Here is a 19,909-nt window from a genome sequence, read left to right on the forward strand (position 1 = left end):
GAGGATATATGGGTGAAAATACTGCAGCATGGAACAGACTGATTTTATCTGCTGGCTTGTTTGTGATGCAAATTCACAGACTAATTCACCTCTTTTTTTACACACAGAAGAATCAAGCTCAAATAGGTACAGCCCAAGCTTTTCTAATGTAACTATCCCAAAATTCACTCACAGTAACCACTAAATTACTTACTCCATAAACTCTCTCATGGACTTTGGGGTTTCCTTCGAGGTTTAATCAGGAGAATTGTCAGTGAAGTAAAGATTTACTGACTTGGTGGTGAGGCCCTGGCACAGGTTGCCCAGGGAAGCTGTGGCTGCCCCATCCCTGGAAGTGTCCAAGGCCAGGTTGGACAGGTCTTGGAGCAACCTGGGCTAGTGGAAGGTGTCCCTGCCCACGACCAGGGGATTAACACCAGATTTTTAAGGTCCTTTCCAACCCAAACCATTCTGGCTTTCCATGTTCTATCCAGAGTACCTCACCAGCAAACTAAAGCCTGTAATCAGAGTTCCCTGTAAGTGCTGCATTAACGTGTACAAAAGGAACCTGGAGTCCCAATTCCATGATTGCACAGCTGAATTCCAGGGAAAACGATTGGAATACATTTGAAGTGTGCATAATGCAGAATTTGGATTAGTTTGCTTAGAAAACACATCCACAAAAAACTTTCCCTCTTTTCATCACTCCTCCTTTCCCTCCCCTCCTTCCCTCTGCCCAGGGAGCTTTTACTCTTTTCCAAAGGGGACCAAGCAAAAATTCTGTGAAATTCTGCTAATGGAGTATAAATAGTTCATGGTTATACACCAATTAAAATTAATCTTCATTTAATAGGCAATTGATTAGAGGACTGGAAATAGATCTGGCCCTGGAGTGAGAAAGTGCTTGTGTACATATAGGTATGAAGGTTGCCTCAAGGGTGGTTGGATGAAGTAGTTTTAATTAATTTTTTTTAAAAAGTAGAAAGGGATACAATACACAGTAATAACTTCCAGGATGGAGGACATTTTTTGCCAAGATCAAATGGCAAAAACCTCATCCTATTGGAAGTAGGGAGAGACTGTGGTCCCCCTGTCTTATTTCATAGTTATCTCAGGCTGTTCCTTTTTTCCAGTGGCATCCACCTTGCCTTATGGAATAGAGCTCTGCTCATTCCAGTAGGGGTTCAAGGAAAACCCAGCACTTGGACCTTTCTGGCTCAGGACCAAACTGGTAGTATAGCTGACTGAAAATACTGAAAATAATTGTCTTCTTCAGGTGAAATGAGCGGGGTGAAAAAACCCTGTATTTAACCCATAAACTTGTTGGTATCATCACTGGTATCACCACAGGCTTTAGATTTTTTTTCCCTTCTGGAGTTTGAAGCTCTGTAAAATCCTGCTGAATTTCAGCATTCCACATGATGTTTCATGTTTGGTTCCAAGACCTGCCCTTAAAGTTTTCCCAGCTCTTTCCGTGTGTCCCAGTCTCTTGTAACCACTTGTATGTTTTATGAGAGAAAGGGGAAAAAAAACCCAGAAAATCTTTCAGGTTTTAATACATCCATACAGCAAATGAGAAATCCATGTAGTGAAGAGCGAGAAAATTGCTTAAGTTGGCAAATTGCTGAAGTCACATTAAGGCATTGCTATATGTGGATTCAAGAGATAATACAACGCTCTGTATTCAAGAGTAGCTGGAGATTGCATTGCCAGCTTGGGTCTGATAGCCTCCAGTGCCTTCATTGCTGGGTTAACATTCCAAACAGGCTTTAATTCCACTGTTTCTGCTTGTCAGCTAATGGCTGCACTATTCCTGTATCGGTGACATCAAAACTGCAAGAGATTGCAGCTCCCAGGCTGAATTCATTCAGATGCTCAGAAGATATAAAGGTATCTGGGCCTCAAATTTCACGTGGGGAAATGTGGAAATATGTAAGTGAGAAATCCAAAGTATCCTCTGGTGACTGGCACTAAATGAGTAAATTATACTTGCAAAATCAAGCAGTGAAGCTGGAGATTGCTGTTTAGAGGAGCTTTTTTTTTTTTTTAAATTAGTTCTGTTTATTATGCATTCATCAAATCCCAGTGCCCCTGGACAGTCAGGATATGTTGTTTGGCATAATAAAGCCTCTGGAGGGTCTTAGTCACCCCAGTCTAAGTGGGACAACCTGTTGACTTGAAACACAGCCACCTTCCCCATCTTGGAATTTGTGCCAGAGAAGTTCATTCTGAAATTCTGGTTGCTTATTTACAGCCCTCTTTTGGAAAGCTTGCTTCCACGTTAAAAAACAACTCTGACTCACCTCATTTTTAATAAAAAAAGGAGACAGAAGTGTACAAAATTTCAGTTTGAATGGTAGGAAAAAAAAAGTTCTGACCATCTGAACAGCACTCAAAGAGCAGCTGCCCAGCTGGAATTGCAGTGGACGGGTCCGGACACCTCTTGGTTCAAAACAGATGGTAGAAGAAGATTCCAGAGGAAGGACGGGAAGCTGGGAGCGATTGTGCTGGGCCCAGCACTGTCCTTGCAAGGACACTCCTGAAGCAGAAGGCTCTGGTAGACACCTCCCCACTGGAGATGTGACTCACCACCTTGGCACGGAGGTGAATCCTCTGTGGGAGCAGTTCTGGATCACCAACCTCAGTTCATTCAGCAACAAGCTTGGAAAAAGCAAAAATATTCACCTGGCCCTGAGCAGGCTGGGAAACGACCAGTGACACTGCCTAAGGTTTATAAAAACCCCAGAGCCCTGCCACAGCACAGACCTCGAGGGGAAACTTTCAGTCCGCTTCCTCCCAAGCTCCTCAATCACTTCCGAGTGCGGATCTTGCACTGCCAGGATTTGCAACGCTTCAGGAAACGTCTCCAAGCTTCATCTCCAAATATGGAGTAGGTTGGAGCAGGGAGGGGGACAAGACCTGTGGAAGCCAGTGCTTTCATTAGAGGGAAGTTTTCACAAGCATTTAAAATCTTCCTTTGAAAAGCCTGAATAACAAACACTCGTCGTCTTTCCCAGGTGTTTGCCTAAGCAACATTCATAATATTGGGTTAACCTGCAGTGCCACTGGAGATAAAAACTAATAATAATCCAATGTGCTTTTGCTGTAGTGCTTTGGTTTTCCTTTCTAAACACTCAGAAATTATTGCTCATCATTTATTTCTCTCTTTTCATGTGCAGCGACGGAGAGGTGAATAATCCTTCTCATTTATCTCTGTTTCAACAGGAGGGATATTCGAAACTGTGGAAAATGAACCTGTTAATATTGAAGAATTGGCTTTCAAGTTTGCTGTCACCAACATTAATAGAAACAGAACACTGATGCCTAATACCACATTAACCTATGACATCCAGAGAATTAACCTTTTTGATAGTTTTGAAGCCTCAAGAAGAGGTAATTATCTCAATTACTGTGTCAGTAGCATACATGTTTTGTAGTGTACACCTTTCCAGCCTGATCTCCTTTCCTGCTCTGATTGTATCATGTATACGAACAGCAACATAAAATTAATCTCTTTCAAAGATATTTGAACTCAGAATCAAGCTGGGCTTGGACTTGACACTAGTTTCTGAATAAACTCCTCCATCCTGCCTGCATGCTAAGAGCCCCAGATGGAAGGTGGCAAGTCCAACCCATTTTTCTTTCCAAAACATAGATTTGCCACCTGGAATTCTGCAGAAAAATGATCATGGACTCACAGGAAGCACAGTGGGATGGCACAACCCATAATTAGCACAGATACCCATCATTCCTAACAAAGTATTTCTATTCAGCTCTAAAGACCAGAGGCTGGTAGTCTCCCTGTCCTGAAATAATAACACTCAGTGGCTTAGAGACAGGAGTTTCTCTTGTTGAAAAGAACATTCTTTTTCAATTATCCAATATATGCTGGAACTATATGCTATCAAAAACTCATGTGTGCTGTTTTTTTTTAATCCATATAATCCAGACTGATAAAGGATTTTAGATTCCCTACAGAGTGAGAATCACTTCTCTTGTGACTGTTCCCACTCTCCATTTAAAGTGGAGTAAGGAGTTCATTAGAAATATTTTGTCAATCTACATGCAAGAAACTCGTGCAGACAGTAGTGATTCCTTCTCATCATGAATTATTGATAGTATTTATGCAATTTGCACATTAAAACCTATGATCCTTTAGAAAGGCTTCTGAATTAGACCTGGAAAGCCTGTGCATTTTATGCTGCCTGTAAAACACTTGTTTGTAGACTGGAAACAGAAAATAATTGATTTTCTGTCATATTCTATTACAATCAGAGAGCTAAATATGAATTTAAAAAATCTCAGCTCACTGTGGATGTTTGTGTACTTAATATTTCACTCAACCACAGTAATTTCTAAATTTCCCACTGAGAGCACCCTTACAAAAGGCCAACATTGCTACTCAGTGCAGGGCTTTGTCCCTATTAAAAGCATCTGCAGTAAATGCTACTAATGGGCAAAAATAACTAATATTGCTTCATCTTCTACCTGACAACCTGAAAAAAACACAGGAGAGAAAGGAAAATTACCTCCAGGAGGGATTCTTTGGGCTGAGGTACGGGCACAAGGAGAAAGAAACCTTTGCTGGTGTCGGTGTTTGATTGATTTGGAGGGGTATAAAAACGTCAGTGCGGGTTGGTTCTTTATTTCCCGTGTTGTTACTGAGGGCTTTAGGCTTTACTGCCTGTTTTGTACACACAGATTATGGAGCTCGGTGAATCATGGTGCCCTTTACTGTTTATGTTCCTTCAGTAGCCTGAAATTAAAGCAACACACAGAGGTAGAAACTTGCCAGTCGGGGAGGGAATCCACAGAGTGTCTGTTGTGACTCCCTGAACATATTTCCTGACACGTTGCCACGAAACTTAATTCATGTGATGTTCCTTTGGCAAGCCCGGAACCTGGAAGCTCCTGGTTTCTCCAGGATAAAGCCATTCTGAGAAAAAGGCAATTTAGAAATCCAAATTAGAAATTCAGAAATGAAAATGCTACCTGAAGGTAGTAAAGCAGAGAAGTGGGTTGGGTTTTGATTTGTAGCGAGCAGGTTTTAGGATATAATAATAATAATAATCAGTAAAGTTGTTTTCAGAACTACAGAATCATTTAGGATCTGGATGACCAAGCCCTCTGAGCCCATCAAGTCCCCCCTGTGCCCGATGCCCACCTCGTCCCCCAGCCCAGAGCACTGAGTGCCACCTCCAGTCCTTCCTTGGACACCTCCAGGGGTGGGGACTCCAAACCTCCCTGGGCAACCCGTACTAATGTTTAACAACCCTTTCCATGAAGGAATTCCTCCTCATGTCCAACTGAACCTCCTCTGGTGCAGCGTGAGGCTGATCCCTCTCCTCCTGTCCCTTGTTCCCTGGGAGCAGAGCCCGAGATTCCCCCCAGCTCCCCCCTCCTGTCAGGGAGTTGCAGAGCCAGAAGGTTCCCCCTGAGCCTCCTTTTCTCCAGGCTGAGTCCCCCCAGCTCCCTCAGCCACTCCTTTAAATAACCTCACCCTCTGAACCACCTCTAAATGCTTTAGGAACCATTCTCAGTGGGTCTGGGAGCCGCAGAGCCGCCCGCTCTCACTGTGAAAGGATGAGGATGGGTGGAGGATAAAAGACCTCAGCAAGCATCACACAAGCTCCTTGGTTTTGCCAGTTTTGCCAACCAACCCCTTCTGTGCCCCCCTGCTCTCCCCTCAGCGTGTGACCAGCTGGCCCTGGGTGTCGCCGCCCTGTTCGGGCCCTCCCACAGCTCCTCGGTCAGCGCCGTGCAGTCCATCTGCAACGCCCTGGAGGTCCCGCACATCCAGACCCGCTGGAAGCACCCCACGGTGGACAACAAGGACGCCTTCTACATCAACCTCTACCCGGACTACGCGGCCATCAGCAGGGCGGTCTTGGACCTCGTGCTGTACTACAACTGGAAGATAGTGACGGTGGTGTACGAAGACAGCACAGGTCGGTGCACGGCGGGTCGTGGGCTTCTATTTAAGCACACACACGGAATTCCGTGGGAGGGAGTGCCTGTGATAGTTCAGTTTGTCGTAGTTGCAGCAGTTCTCCCAGAGCACAGAAGGAAAAGCCTCCCGTGAGGTGCGGCTCTCCTGCTGCCCCTGCGGATTTTGGAAATAATTTTTCATTCCATCAGAATTTAAGGAGTCAGCAGGAGGCAGGCCCTGGATTATGAGTATTCAATTCCCATTTTGCTTCCTGTTTGTGGAACTGATAACACAGCTTCAAACTGATCCCAGAATCCCAGAATAGCCAGGGTTGGAAGGGACCTCTGGAGATCACCCGGTCCAACCCCCCTGCCAAGGCAGGGTCACCCAGAGCAGGTGACACAGGAACATGTCCAGGTGGGTTTGGAATGTCTCCAGACAGGGAGACTTCACACCCTTCCCTGGGCAGCTGTTCCCGTGCTCTACCACCCTCCAATGGAATAAAGTTCTTCCTCAGACTGAGGTGAAACTTGTGTTTTAGTTTAAGGCCATTGCTCCTCATCCTGTCACTGGTACTATTGAACAGAGTCTGGCACCTTCCTGTGGCAGCCCCTGGAGATATTTGTGTGGATTGATGAGATCCCCTCTCAGCCTTCTCTTCTCCAGACTAACCAGGCCCAGCTCCTGGAGTCTCTCCTCGTAAGTGAGGTGCTCCAGACCCCTCATTATCTTCGTGGCCTCTGCTGGACGTTCTCCAGTATCTCCTGGATAAATATCCCAGACAAAATAGGAACAAGGCCAGGCCTTTTTCAGCCCACCCCATTACCAAATTAGCATTCCAAAACACCAAGTGCTGTGAACGTGTTCAGTTACAAAAATGACTGATTTTAAAGAGACTTCATTTGCAGAGGTGTTTACAAAGTAAATTAATCATCAATCATCTTATTAACTCGGAGTCAGGAAAGTAAACAGGTCAGCTTTGATCAATATAAATAGCCTTTGGATTTTGGGTCAGAGTGATGCCACTTAAACTCTTTTTATTTCTCATCTCTCATTGTTACACTACAAGAAGGAAAAACATATTAGCCTATTTTTTAATCTTAGAGACTACAGTAGGCCAAGAAACTTAATGGAGGTTTCCATCCTTGCTGATTTTGTTTCAAAGCCCTAAAATGAACCTTTCCTCTCAGTGGTGAGTGTCCCAAGCACTGCACTTGCCCAGACCCCTCCCCACTCCCACTTGGAGCCAGCCTGAGCACTTCAGTTTTAGAATCTGTCCCAAATCAAGGCTTGGTGGTATCATATCTGAAGGTTTGGATTTGTTGAGCAGAAGGAAGAGGAAGGTTGTTCCCCTGTGCTGTAAATTATCTGGCAGTCAGCTAATCCAGGATTTTGCCTCATCCGCCGGAAAAATAACTGCACTTCTTTTCACTGCTGCTTTGAACTCTTCAGTGCACCATTCCTGGGCTTTATCTTCATGTAGCAGTGGGAAGGGCTGGGAAGGGCAAGGTCCAAGTCTGATGTGACCAGGGTAGATATTTTAGGGCACACAGTAACTTCTTTCCCCTAAAAGAAGGTGGAGGTGGGTTGGCAAATCCTTTTCTTTCGCTCTTCACCACCCTTGCACATAAGCACTTTTAGCTGCTGGAAAGAGAAACAACAGTACTCAGTCTGAGGCTGTGGATAAGAGGCAAGTTTCTGGACCCTTCCTCCCGAATCTCAGCTTTCCCTCTTGGAGCTGCCACTGATTACAGTGGCCAAGACACTGCAGCTGAACCCTCGGTACAACCGAGCTGCAGCTTTACAGCCAGATTTCACAAACTCCCCTCCTTGTTAGTCAGTGTTGGAAGCATGTGCCCCTTTCTCCTAATAAGGAGCTCAAATTGTTCCGTATTCCCCCGGGCTGGCTCCCGGCCAGGCTCCAATCCCCTGGCAGCAATTTACATTTGAATGCTCACAATGCTTAATATTCTATATTGATTGTTGATACTTGAAAACCTGCAAAGAACAGGCCCAGCCTCGCAGGCAGAGGGAGAGATTAGTTTTTTTCAAAGCACTCTGCCAGTACTTGAGTGAAAGCCAGCAGTCCTCAAGGCAGCAAACCCTCAGTAACCCCAGAAGAAATAGGGATGTTTTGTCTCCCCTTGGACGCACCGCTGGACCACTCAACCCAGGACAAATATACCCAACTCACAGCAGGAGAACCAAGGGTTTTTTTCATTTTAATAATTTGTTTGATTTTCGTTCAAGAAGTGCTTCTTGCCTGTATTCCCCCTCTCCCTCTCTCTCTTCAGGCGTATTTTTAAGGCAGCCTTTTGCTTTCGCTCGGCGGGAGATCACGAGGTTTTTTTTGTGGGTAAATTGCGTTCATGGGTAATGAGAAAGAGACTGTAATCACACACCTCAAAGAGCTCTTAGCTATCTTTCTTAGGTTTTGGAGGCAGTACAAATTGTGTAGGAGTGCTGAATTAGCTGGTGGAATTGCACTGTGTTTAAACACTTGGACAAGCCTTCAGCTGGTTGAGCTCCGCTGACTTCAAATAAGGCACGTAAACCTGTGCCAGCTGAAGAGAGAATCTAAGAAATCCCATTCTTTACAGATGTGTTTACAGCTGTAGAGCTGGATCTCAAAGTGTTTTGGTCCTTTGCAAGGTCTCACACTTGCTGAGTGACCTTACCTTAGGCAGGAGAGCTGGGAGGAGGTTCCTTCACTTCTGTGTTCCTCTTGGTTGATATTGGAATAATAATTGGCTGCCAAGGAAGAAGCCTTATGTGCTTTTTGCAATGAACTATGTCAATTTAAACGTATTACAGTATGTTTACATTGTATTATATCAATGCAAACACACCCTGCAGGTCAGGCAGTTAGAAACACCTTTCAAAATATTCACGTGTTGAAGCCAAGTACAAACATGAAAATAAAAAGCTTTAATAATGTTAGTGGGAGGCTGGCAAATAGGGAGCTAACAATTATCCTTAGGGAATGTGAAATATGTTGGGGACTGGTAAGAGACCCTGTTTCAGTGGCAGTCGATCCTCGTGGCACAGGAGGGTGAGTTGTGTAATTGCCTGTGTGATTTTCCAGGTCTGATTCGCCTGCAGGAGCTCATCAAAGCCCCTTCCAGGTACAACATTAAAATCAAAATCCGCCAGCTGCCCTCTGGGAACAAGGATGCCAGGCCTTTGCTCAAGGAGATGAAGAAGGGCAAGGAATTTTATGTGATATTTGATTGCTCCCACGAAACGGCCGCAGAAATCCTCAAGCAGGTAACGGGGAAGGGGGGTGGCAAAGCACAGCAGGGGTCTTGTGTCCCAAAAGTCCTCAGCTTTCATTTGCTGGGATACACCAAAACTGAATGCACTCCCAGTTAGGCCAAAGGCTGGTTAATACCAGGGACAGAAACTGCTGCAGCAGCCACAAGGCTTCCCAGAGCCATAAGGACCGGCAGCAGGAATGACTTCCAAAGAGAAGCCCATCAATATCCCACAGAAGGAAATGTGCATTTCTTTTCAATACTTCAGGTTCTGCTTGACTAGGAAGATCATTACATTTATTTTAGCTTGTCCTGGCTTAATCAATAGAGTTTTTATTCCTCTCCCATTAAAAAAACCCTGGAAGGGCCCATTTTGTGGTGCTGAGCTGTTGCTTCTGTGGAGGTTTGAGGTCATCCTCAGTGCTGACTGCAGGAACAACAGGGCATTAACTCACTGCAGACAAACCTAACTCTGCTTACACTACCCTGTGTCCCACAAAGGTTCCTTTCTTCTTCCATCCCAGAAGGTTCCACTGAAATGTTTAAGCTGTTCAGAGCAGCTTTCTGTGTCAAAGTTAGTTGTAAGATGACTTAGTCTGTCGAGCCTAAAACCTTCCTCTCCAGGCTGGAGGATCTGGGTCCTGAGAATATGGGCTTGCAGGATGATGTCCTAAATCAGATGCAACAATGTGAGCTCGTAGGGTAGATTTACTGCTGTCAGGAAAGCTGGTCTGTACTAAATTTTAGGATTTTCTTGGTGCAAGTTATTTATTCGAGCTACAGCAGGGCCAGGTGCAGGCAAGACGTTGGGAATGTGAGGGAAAAGCAAGGGGAGGTCAGGAGCTGGGCAGGAGAGCTGCTCTCCCCTCACTCTGCTCCCTGCAGGGCTGTCCAAAAGCATTAAAGCATGACAAGCTGCTCCAAAAGGAGATTTCTGGGGGAAGAGTTAAACACAGCAGAGATTTTCAAGGACCTGCAAGAAGAAAGTACAGATGTCTGGCAACACTGCAGGAGGCACAAAGCTTCAAATATGCCATGCTGAGTATGGAAAAAAACCCCAAAAAACAAAACCTTGAGTGTCAAAGGAAGAGGAGGGAGTGATAAAAGATGCACTTAAACAGGGCAAAGCAGCAGAAGGGTTTGTGTGGGATATGGATCAGGGAGACAACTGACAGGCTGCAGACACAGATAATGCTCCCCAGTGCCTTAAAAACTCGGAGAAGGACGGGGAATGGCAGTGTGGGAGAAAACAGGAGAATTAAGAGAGGTGCACCTGTGGATCAGAGCTGAGGGAAAGGGAACAACATAAATATAGGCAAGAAAGAAGGGAAAATGGCTTTTCTATGAGACAGTTCTGTGGCTGAGCACAGGTTCTGGCAGCAATAACTCAGGGGTGGAGGCTCCTCACTGCCAAAGGCAGCTATGAAATGTGCAGCGTGGAGGGCTCAGAATTCATGGGGGACTCATCTGATTGTAGGTTACATGAAGTGCCCTGGTTCCCATTCTCTTCCCTGCACACACAAACCCCTGTAGAATTTTACCCTGAATGAAAGCAAGGTATCAAAGACAAATTATTTTAGGAGAACTCGGCGATATTAATGGAGAATATTTTTGACTTTGCAAACGATCCACTAGATGAAAATTGAAAAAAAATACATATTGTTGTTAAATTATATAAGATTTCCAACAGGGGTAGGAATCAGAGTCACCTAAGCAACAATTTCTTGTCTTCCCTCTGCATTTAAATGAAGATGTTTAGTAAGCCACACAAGCAGGGGCTGCTCGTGTGAGTGCTCAGGGGGCACCAGGGCAAGGGATGCCCAAAAACTCCTTCTGGGAGCAGAAGTGTTAGCACAGAATTAATTATGTGCTGAAAGAGTCATCCCAGGGAGCTCCCCGAGCCAGCCACATGACTGGGCTGTGGGACCAGGGGAGGTGACTCCTCCACTTGCCTCCTTCAGCCTTTGGTTTACAAAACAGCTCAAAAGACAGATTTCCTTCCTTAAACGAGACCAACTTTTGCTTATTTATAGCTTCAGCTAAAACACCATTGAGCTTGTGCACAACAAGAGCAGGCAGAATCAATAACCTAATTGAAACAAAATACAAAGCCTGCACAGAGCTGAATAACCTATTCCCTAAACACACACACGGTTCCCCTTCTCTCTGACGTGCTGCAGAGTCCCTGACCACCTTAATGAGGCCTGGCCCTCTCCTCACCCCCATCTGGAAGGAGCAGGAGGAAACTGTGATTATTAATTGCTGCCTTTTCCAACAGTCACTTTGAATTTTCTCTCTGTGTTACTTTAAAAGGATCAGGGTCAGTAACCTCAGGGTTTTTCAAACCAGACATCCCCCACCAGCAGAGCTGATGGAAGAAGTTGCCCCTGGGTCTGTCACTCCCATCATCTCCTTGAACACCTTGGCTGCTGGAGCTTTAAAGCTTGTGAAGGCTGAAATATCACATGACAAGGAGGGAGATCTACTAGAGAATTAGAAGCCAGAAGCAGGACCTGAGAGCAGCTGTGGTTTCTTAGGGTAAAATTGGGATTACCAAAGTGCCATTCAGGACCTTACTTAAGCTCTGTAGGAACCTCCCCGTGCGACTTCAGCACTGACTGTCCTGCTCTGCTCCGAGGGTGCCCCACATCTCTCTCCATTCCAAGCTTAAAATAGATATATCTGAAAGAGTGTGAGATGATAAGGAGCCCTCCAAACTTGCCTAAAACCAGCAGGGCTGAGTCCCTTGCACGTGGAAGATGGGAAAATTTGCTGGTTATGACCTTTACCTGAAATATTCGGTGGACGGAAGTTTGGTGCTCTGCCTGGGTTAGGTAAGCAGTGCCCGAGAAAACTAAACCTAGCTGTGGAAAATTACAATCTGTTTGATGCCCCAATCTCCCAGTACATCCTGCACACACTGTATTTAGTGTGACATTGCCTTTTTGCACGAGGAACTCAGCTGAAGAGGTTGAGTTTTAGTGGTTAACCTTCCGTCTGTTCTAACACCCCGAGACTTGACACGGACTTTTTACTGCAGGAACGGAAATCATGTTCCTGCTAACCTTAAATTACCTACTCCTTGCTTCACACCTCTAAAATAAATTCTAGGAAGTGTGCTGTATATTTAATCAGGGTTAGGACACCGGAGAGCATTCTGTAAAGATTTCTGTGTTCACTTCCACTATGTGACAGACATGGGGGGGAAAAAAAAAAAAATTAATTCAGTTCCTGCAGAAGTATGAAAACTCACTGTCACCCTGGTGGGCTTTCGTGGTACAGTAATAAATGTGAGAATATAATAAATGTGAGAATATAAATCTGCAGCTTTTGGACACCTGGGAGGTGAGGAGGCAGAGGGGTTTTTATTCATTGAGGTGTGTCTTGCTGATCTTAGAAAAGAGTGGTGGGACTAATTAATTGGATAATGAAATGCATTCATTTAATGGCCATGGAATGAAATAATAGCATGAGTGAGGAAAATGCAGAGTGAAAGCAAGCAAAGCATTTGCTTTCCCCATCGTTCCAGTTGCAGCCCCTCTTGAAGGAAGATTGACAATAGCTCTAAATAAGGCAGGGAGTTTTTTATAAGAAGTTGAACAAATGCAAGTTGGAGCTGGGATGTGATCCAAGCCAGGAACAGGGCACCCAAAAGAGATTTTCAGACATAAGAGAGAATATTTTTATCTAGCTTCTCTCAGCCTGCCATATATAATCTGACCACTGACACTTTGTCAGATCCACGTTGCTGTTCACGACCCGCAGCTAAAAGGCAAGGCCCAGCCTTCTGATCTGAAACGGGTGATTAGAGACGGAAATCTCTTTATCTTTTACTGTTATTTATTTGTTGTGCAACCATACCTGAGTTTGGCTGAAGAACAAATTTTATACAGGGTAAGATGGGTAGGAGACCTACAAGGAGAATATTTTAGGCTGATTTCACTAGTTTAGATTCATCTGAGTTCCACAGTAAGTAAAAGCAATTATTGTTTAAATAGGACATTTTGTATCAGGTGCATAATTGGTTACAAAATTACAGGCAAAGTTATTTAAATAGGAGTGTGTAATGAAATCTCATTTAAGTTTCCTGTGGGCAGCTATAAATACACATATGCTGCCTTTCCTTCCCTCTTCTGGGCTGCTGGGCCCTTTTTCTCTGGTGGGGAGGTCCCTTGCTCTGTGGGTAGTGCCCATGCAGCTGCTTTGGAAGGTGTCCCAAGGTGTCCCAAGGTGTCCCAACCTGAAATCCATCTTTGCTCCTAACAGCCTTTTATTGCTGTGTCACTCCTGGGAGTTCCCAGGAAGCTGCTTTCCCTGGATCTGCCGTGTTGCAAACACACAGCAGAAGATGAGTCCTCAAAACTCTCCTATTTACACTAATAGGAGCATCCAAGTAATTAAGGCTTGGGAGTAAGTAATGTTTTGGGATGTCCAGCATTATTCTCAGCATCCCTCTTGCTTTTCTTTAACTTGTTTTCATCTCCTGCCCACTAAACAGTTGTTAATTGGAAATTTTATTTAGTGAACATATTGCCCTTAAACACGAATAAATTCTTGTTGGAAGTCTTTCTGATTCATGGATAAAAAGCACCCTATTTAGGTCAATCTACAGATCTAACTCAGATATCACAGGCGTGTCTAAATGCTAAATAACTGTTAACTAATTATCATCCTTAATGACTGATATTGGGGAGGACAAGCAGTTAAGGCTGTTCTTGTCCCCCAGGGCAGAGCTCAGTTGCAGGTCAGGAACAGATCCAACCTCAGCTCTTACTCCTTAACCAGACAAGGACATTATTAAGGTGTGTGTGCCACTTACAAACACCCTTCCAGCTGTCTGTATCTTCAGATCTTAATTGAGTCACTGTTAATACAGAAAACACAAAAGTGACACGTTGATTGGGCTTTCCTGGGCTGCTGCATTACTTTATTTGGAAGAATTTCAACGAGCATCTCTCCTGGAGCTCTTGGGTTCAGCGTCCTTGGCAATTCCTTCCAGCAATTTCCATTGGGAACCCGAGTCTTGGCTATAGCAGGGGAATCTCAGTTTTTACATGAAATTACCTTGAGCTGTCAGGGGGTTTGTTTCTATTTGCTTGGGATTTTTTTGTTGTTGTTGTTTGTGGGGGCTTTGTGAAATTTTGTTTGTTTGGTTGGTTTGGTGTTTCTTTCTTGTTTTGTTTTGTTTAGAAGGACAATCCTGCAGCATGACTCTTGAAATCATTATTATTCCCAGCTGTGTTTGTGTCCTGCCAGCTCTGTTTATAGGGCATTACTTGGCAATCAATATTCTCATAAAAAGTGTTCATCAGAGATGTGTTCAGGAGGTGAACACTCCTCTCAGGCTACAACCCTTGGATCTGAGAGGAAAGCAGCAACCTTGGATCAAGCAGCAGTGCTTCCCAGACATCCAGGCCACACCCTTTCCAATCACTGCAGTAAATGCATCTGTCTGCTTAATGCCAATTTGTATTTCGAGGCACTGTATGGAGTTGCATTGTCCTGGTTTTCCATTGTTTTGCTATTTCTGTGCAGGCAAATTGTTTATACCTTCTGATAGCAGCAGTGCAATGGCCCTTCAGCTCTCCTGTCTCCAGGTGGGATCAAAGCTGGGAGGAATCAACCACTGAAATCTGAGCATTTTTAGCCTCCCATTTACACTGATTAGTAAGAACTTGCCTTCATACTAATGCACCACCATGGACTAACTGCAAACCAAATAAATTCAGGCCTGAGGGAGGATCACCTGGGCTCAGACTATGTTTGTTTGACCTGGCAGCTCTTTTGTGCCCCCCCATGAACCCACTGGGCTGTTTCAATACGGTTTCAGCTCAAAAATCATAAAACCCCCATCCAGTGGGCACCTCCTTCCCACAGACAGAGAAATCCAATGGCTCCAGGGAGTGGAAACGAGTCCAGCCAGCTCAGCTGGGAAGCAGAGCACACAGAAGTTTCCGTGGATGGTCCCACATGTCGTTATCTGTGCGTGAATAGGGCAGGAACATCCTCCTCCAGGGTCGCTACACTGCTCCTTTCTACAGGTGATAATTCTCAGAAACAGAATAGAAGAGGATTAATAAAATAAGAAATAAAAAAGGCGATTTTGATGTGTAAATTCAGTGGAGAATTTCAATAAAATACTTGCCTTCTGGCTTGACTTTTAGTGGCTGGAAATGGATTGTTTGTTTGAGATGAACACTGAGCTGTTTTTATTATCTACTGCAGCTTAGAAAGTTCAGGTTCTATCTTTCTTCCTCCTTTTTTTTTTTTTCTTTTAATGTGAGGAAATGCCATACACAATCACTCAACTGATTTTCAGAGGCTTTTGCCATGAAAGAGAATTTTGGTGAGCCAAATCAAACTGTTTTCCCCTGTCTTTCAAACAGCTATTCAGGTACTGCCTAAAAATGTTTTAAAATAGTATAATAGCAATTACTTACATTACAGTGATCAAGAGTGAATAAGAGTTAACCTTTGTCTGTGTTACTGTCATGATAATGAATTCCTCAGTAGTTTCCCAGCTTGTAATTCCTCCCCCTCTTCACAAAATCCCAAAATACAAAAACCTGCACCTAAGCACTTTCCCTTACAAATTGTGTTGTCTGCTAGTAAATTCCTTTTTAACTCTTCTAAAGTGCAGACTAAAGAATTTCACTTTTAAAAAATCAGTTTCCCGTTATCTCTAGTAATTTTTCTTGTCCTAGAAGCTTTGCAATCTTTAATCTCTTTCCTGAGCAGAGGTGATAAAAACACAATTCAAATACAAGAGGGTATTTTTTGGCTCTTGAAGAAAAATGTGGGGTTTGTTGTAATGAAGTTTTCCTGACCCAGGCTGTGTTGTTCCAGATTAACTCCTGCTTTTCAGAAGGCACTGCAGGACACTGGAATATTTCAGAGTAAAATACATTCACCTTTCAATCTCTTCCAACAGATCCTCTCCATGGGAATGATGACAGAATACTACCACTACTTTTTTACAACACTGGTAAGAAACACTAAAGATTTGGGGGTGAATTTTCCCTGCTGCAGGAAAGACAACTAAAAATTCCCCCTTTTTCTAGGAGGTCTTTGTTGCCATTATTCAAGGAAATCCCTGGAGGATGAGTTCTGACACTTCATATTAATATCAGGACCCCCGATTTTGTAAAGAAGCTGTTTGGCCTTATATGTAGGGCTGGTTAACACTTTAATACAGTGAAAATTAATTGCAGTGTTGGGATTAAGGAGGAACCATCAGTACAGGTGGATCAGAGTGAAATGAAACGATAAATCCATGGCTTTGCAATGGAGCTGAGATCATCAATAAAATGTTTAATTTACTTATCAAAACACAAAATCCCATATATATAAAATCACTCAGGGATTTTAGAGTAAAAGTAAACCTGTAAATCTATAAATACTTATTTCAGCACATTTTTCCTATATTTTGACTTACATATAAATTTATGCTTAAGGTTCATTTGCATTGTAGAGTAGAGAGACAGCAAAGAACTGATACTGCTAGAATAGTCCTAGAGGGCTGGGTTATATCAGCCTATATAATTCTCTGTTTATTCTTTATTTCCTTTCCAAATAAAATTTTAAGTGGAAGTACAAAAAAGCTTTGAATCCAACAGTCAGTTGATTAGTCAGAAGAGATGCTCTGGCTGTTGGGAACTTGAAGCAGTTTACTTTGAGGCCATTTTAGCACCAAGGAAAATGTGAAAATTTAGGATTTACCGTGGAACTTAAAATTTTATACACTAAACAATAACAGAAATCTACCATAAAAGGGTAACCACCACCAGCAACATGTAGGAGATAGCACAGAGCACATATCAGGACAAGCACTAAGCAGTGCTGGTGGTATCTTCTCCTGTAAATGGTTTTGTTTTGATGCCTGATATATCCATCAGGCATCCTGGCAGCAAGTCACCAAGGCAGGAGAAAAATGGGATTCATAAGCAGTAAAAGTGCATTGCTCCCGACATCTCTTGGAATTTTCCTTCCCCAAGCTGAGAAATAAGCCTGACACTGGCCAGCTAATTCCTCATGTTGGGTAGTCAGAGCTATAAATTAGAATTACACAGTGCTGTGCAGGTTGGTTGAAAAACGGTGTTGTTTGGGGGAGCTGTATTTTTTTTCGTTCCAAAAAGCAGATGTGTGGTTTGTCATCCATTTTCACAAACAGCTTTGGTTTTAGTCAGGCTTAAAACTGAAGTGGTCATGGCTAGACTTTGAGGGTGTTCACAGGGGAAAAAGGGCAACATTTGGGCTTTAGATTGAAAATCAAACACAAACAGGGGCTAGTGGTGCTATCTTGCTTTAAAAATGCTAGACATGGCGGGATTTGTCTTTTTTAGGACCTCTTTGCCCTCGACCTGGAGCCCTACAGGTACAGCGGGGTGAACATGACGGGCTTTCGGCTCCTCAACATCGACAACCCGCACGTGTCGTCCGTGGTGGAGAAGTGGTCGATGGAGCGCCTGCAGGCACCCCCCAAACCCGAGACTGGGCTCCTGGATGGCATGATGACAGTAAGTGAGCCACCACGGTGCCACAGGGCCGTCAGTGTGAGCTGATCCCAGCCCTGCAAACGTCGCCCCTGAGCCGGAATTCCTTTCACCGGGTTCCTGCACCGGAGTGCGTTTGCCCCCCTGAACCAACGCTGTGCTCAGCTCTGTGACAAACCCCTCCAGAAATGAGTGCCTGTTCTCTGTCACGGTGCTGCCCAGCTGACATCAGCCATCTGATCGCTCTCAACAGCAAAAATGCTGCCTCATTCCTCTGATTATGTTCTGTGTGCAGTGAGGAAAACAACAGGAAAGAGGAACTTTTCGGAGCAGGTGTAGGTTTGTAACCTGCAGGGAAAGGTGTTGTATTTGTGGGCAGGGAACAGCATTTTGAAATGGGTAAAGTGCCCTTTCTCCTAATTTCCATCTCTACAGAAATCTGGCTTTTAAGACATGATTTAAAGATAGATGAAAGGTGTCATCAAGCCAGGAAATTAGGATTTTTTTAATAAAATCCTAGCACTCCCCCAAGAAGTCAAGGGAAGAACAGGAACAAGCATGTGGACAACATGACTCCATTCAATTTTGCAGGGTGAAGGGTTACCATTTTTTTGCAGTGTAAGATGATATATCCCCTGTTCCGAGGGGATTTCCAAGTGATAGGAAATAGACTTCATTGCAGATGATTGCAGGGAAAAAATTTCAAATACCTTAACATCCTGAAGAGAAATGCATTATGTGTGTTATCTCCAGCATTTTAAAACATTATTGCCTGTGTGGGCAGTGACATTGTGCTCACTCTCTGCAAGGCAGGGGAGAAAGCTGTCCCTGGGAACCCCTGCTGGGAACTCACACACAAATTACCCAACTGGAACACTCAGAAAAACAAAGTTCTCACCAGACTGCTGTGCTCTCCTTTGTGCCTCTGGTTCTTATCCTCTGCTTTACATCTCCATAATCTCTCAGTGTCCCTGATGCTCTGAAGCAGCACGAGCACCAAGGAAAGCATCTTCCTTGCTGGCTGTGATCATTTCAACATTCGTAGCAGGTTCTGCTTATTCAGTCTGATGGAGAGCTGCAGCACTGCTCTATTTCATTTAACAATAAGGCTGTACAAGCTGCACAGTGCAAAGAGATCAGGATTACATGCTAATTCAGGATTTCTCCCTTGCCCTGATGTCCCCTTGTGGGGAGTCAGCAGGGCATGACCACGACAGTTCTGAGCTCATGCCTCACTCTGTGCCCAAACTGCACACAGAGGCATAGTTGTTCTAATGAGATCTTTGGGCTTCTTTGCAGTGGTTTAAGTAGGATACAAAAGTCAGGAAAACAAGTTCCAGGGCTTGCTCCTAGTCCCTTTCTGATTACACACAGTACAGACAGCAGGGTAAGGTGATTGTCCTCGGAAAACGAGGTGAGCAGTTGCACCAGGCAACCCCAAGCCCTAAAAGAGAGCAACAGTGAGGGAAGAAATAAAAGGGCAAGGGAGGTGGTACAACTTCCTAGTTGCTGCATGGAAGGAGGGATGAGGATCGAGTTGCACAAGCACAAGATTCAAGCAGCCAGGTGTGGCAATGCTGCCAACGTGGAACCACTGCAGGATGCACCGTGTTGTCAAATAAAAGCATCAGTGGTCCCAGAGAGGAGAGCAAAGTGAGGACACTGGAGAATTTTGGCCAAGAATCTCCTTCCTGAGTCTCCAGGCCTGGGGCACAAGACTGACTGGATTGCAGTGGTCATGTAAAATTCAGTCCTGAAAGGACACCTGCCCAGTCTAAGGTAAAAAAACCCTCCTGAATTCCACTGACTTTGATGGGAATATTTCCATTGATTTTGAGGGATTTTGGATCAGACTGAGTGTGGTTGGAACAACTATCTGTTTTAAGACACTTGACAGTGAGAACAGCTGTTATTGTCTCCTCCTGCTTGGTTCAGCATTCACAATGTTTTCTGATTCCCCAATTTGCTCCAACTGTGGGATCAGTATTTTGTGCAGATCCTTAGGAGCACACTGAGAGAGATTCCTCATCTGCAGTATATTAAGATTAATCCATAGATTCAGATACATCTGACTGCCAGCAAAAACCTCCAATGCTGATAAGACTGAGGCTGTTTTAATTACCTTAGATAAATGACATAGACAAAGAATCAAATGCATTAATTTCCCAAAGTAATTGCATGAAAAAGAAACTAAAAAATTAATAGCTTTCTAGTTCCTAAAAATGAGCCCAGTTTCTCATCTGCAGAATTAACAT

At 44.1% G+C, this 19,909-nt stretch overlaps 1 protein-coding gene across 4 annotated transcripts in view; it reads left to right on the plus strand.

The window, feature by feature from the left end:
• GRIK1 (glutamate ionotropic receptor kainate type subunit 1) overlaps positions 1–19,909 on the plus strand; it is a 117,962-nt gene that overhangs the window by 61,124 nt on the left and 36,929 nt on the right. For all 4 annotated transcript variants that reach the window (XM_050333459.1, XM_050333461.1, XM_050333460.1 and 1 more), the window contains exons 2-6: positions 3,205–3,372; positions 5,670–5,927; positions 8,994–9,175; positions 16,094–16,147; positions 17,505–17,678. In XM_050333459.1, the coding sequence (XP_050189416.1) occupies positions 3,205–3,372; positions 5,670–5,927; positions 8,994–9,175; positions 16,094–16,147; positions 17,505–17,678 (836 nt within the window). The remainder of the gene's footprint in view (positions 1–3,204; positions 3,373–5,669; positions 5,928–8,993; positions 9,176–16,093; positions 16,148–17,504; positions 17,679–19,909) is intronic.

The sequence above is a fragment of the Myiozetetes cayanensis genome, unplaced genomic scaffold, assembly GCF_022539395.1.
Source record: "Myiozetetes cayanensis isolate MyiCay16 unplaced genomic scaffold, myiCay2020 scf5-8, whole genome shotgun sequence".
NCBI classification, from domain to species: domain Eukaryota; kingdom Metazoa; phylum Chordata; class Aves; order Passeriformes; family Tyrannidae; genus Myiozetetes; species Myiozetetes cayanensis.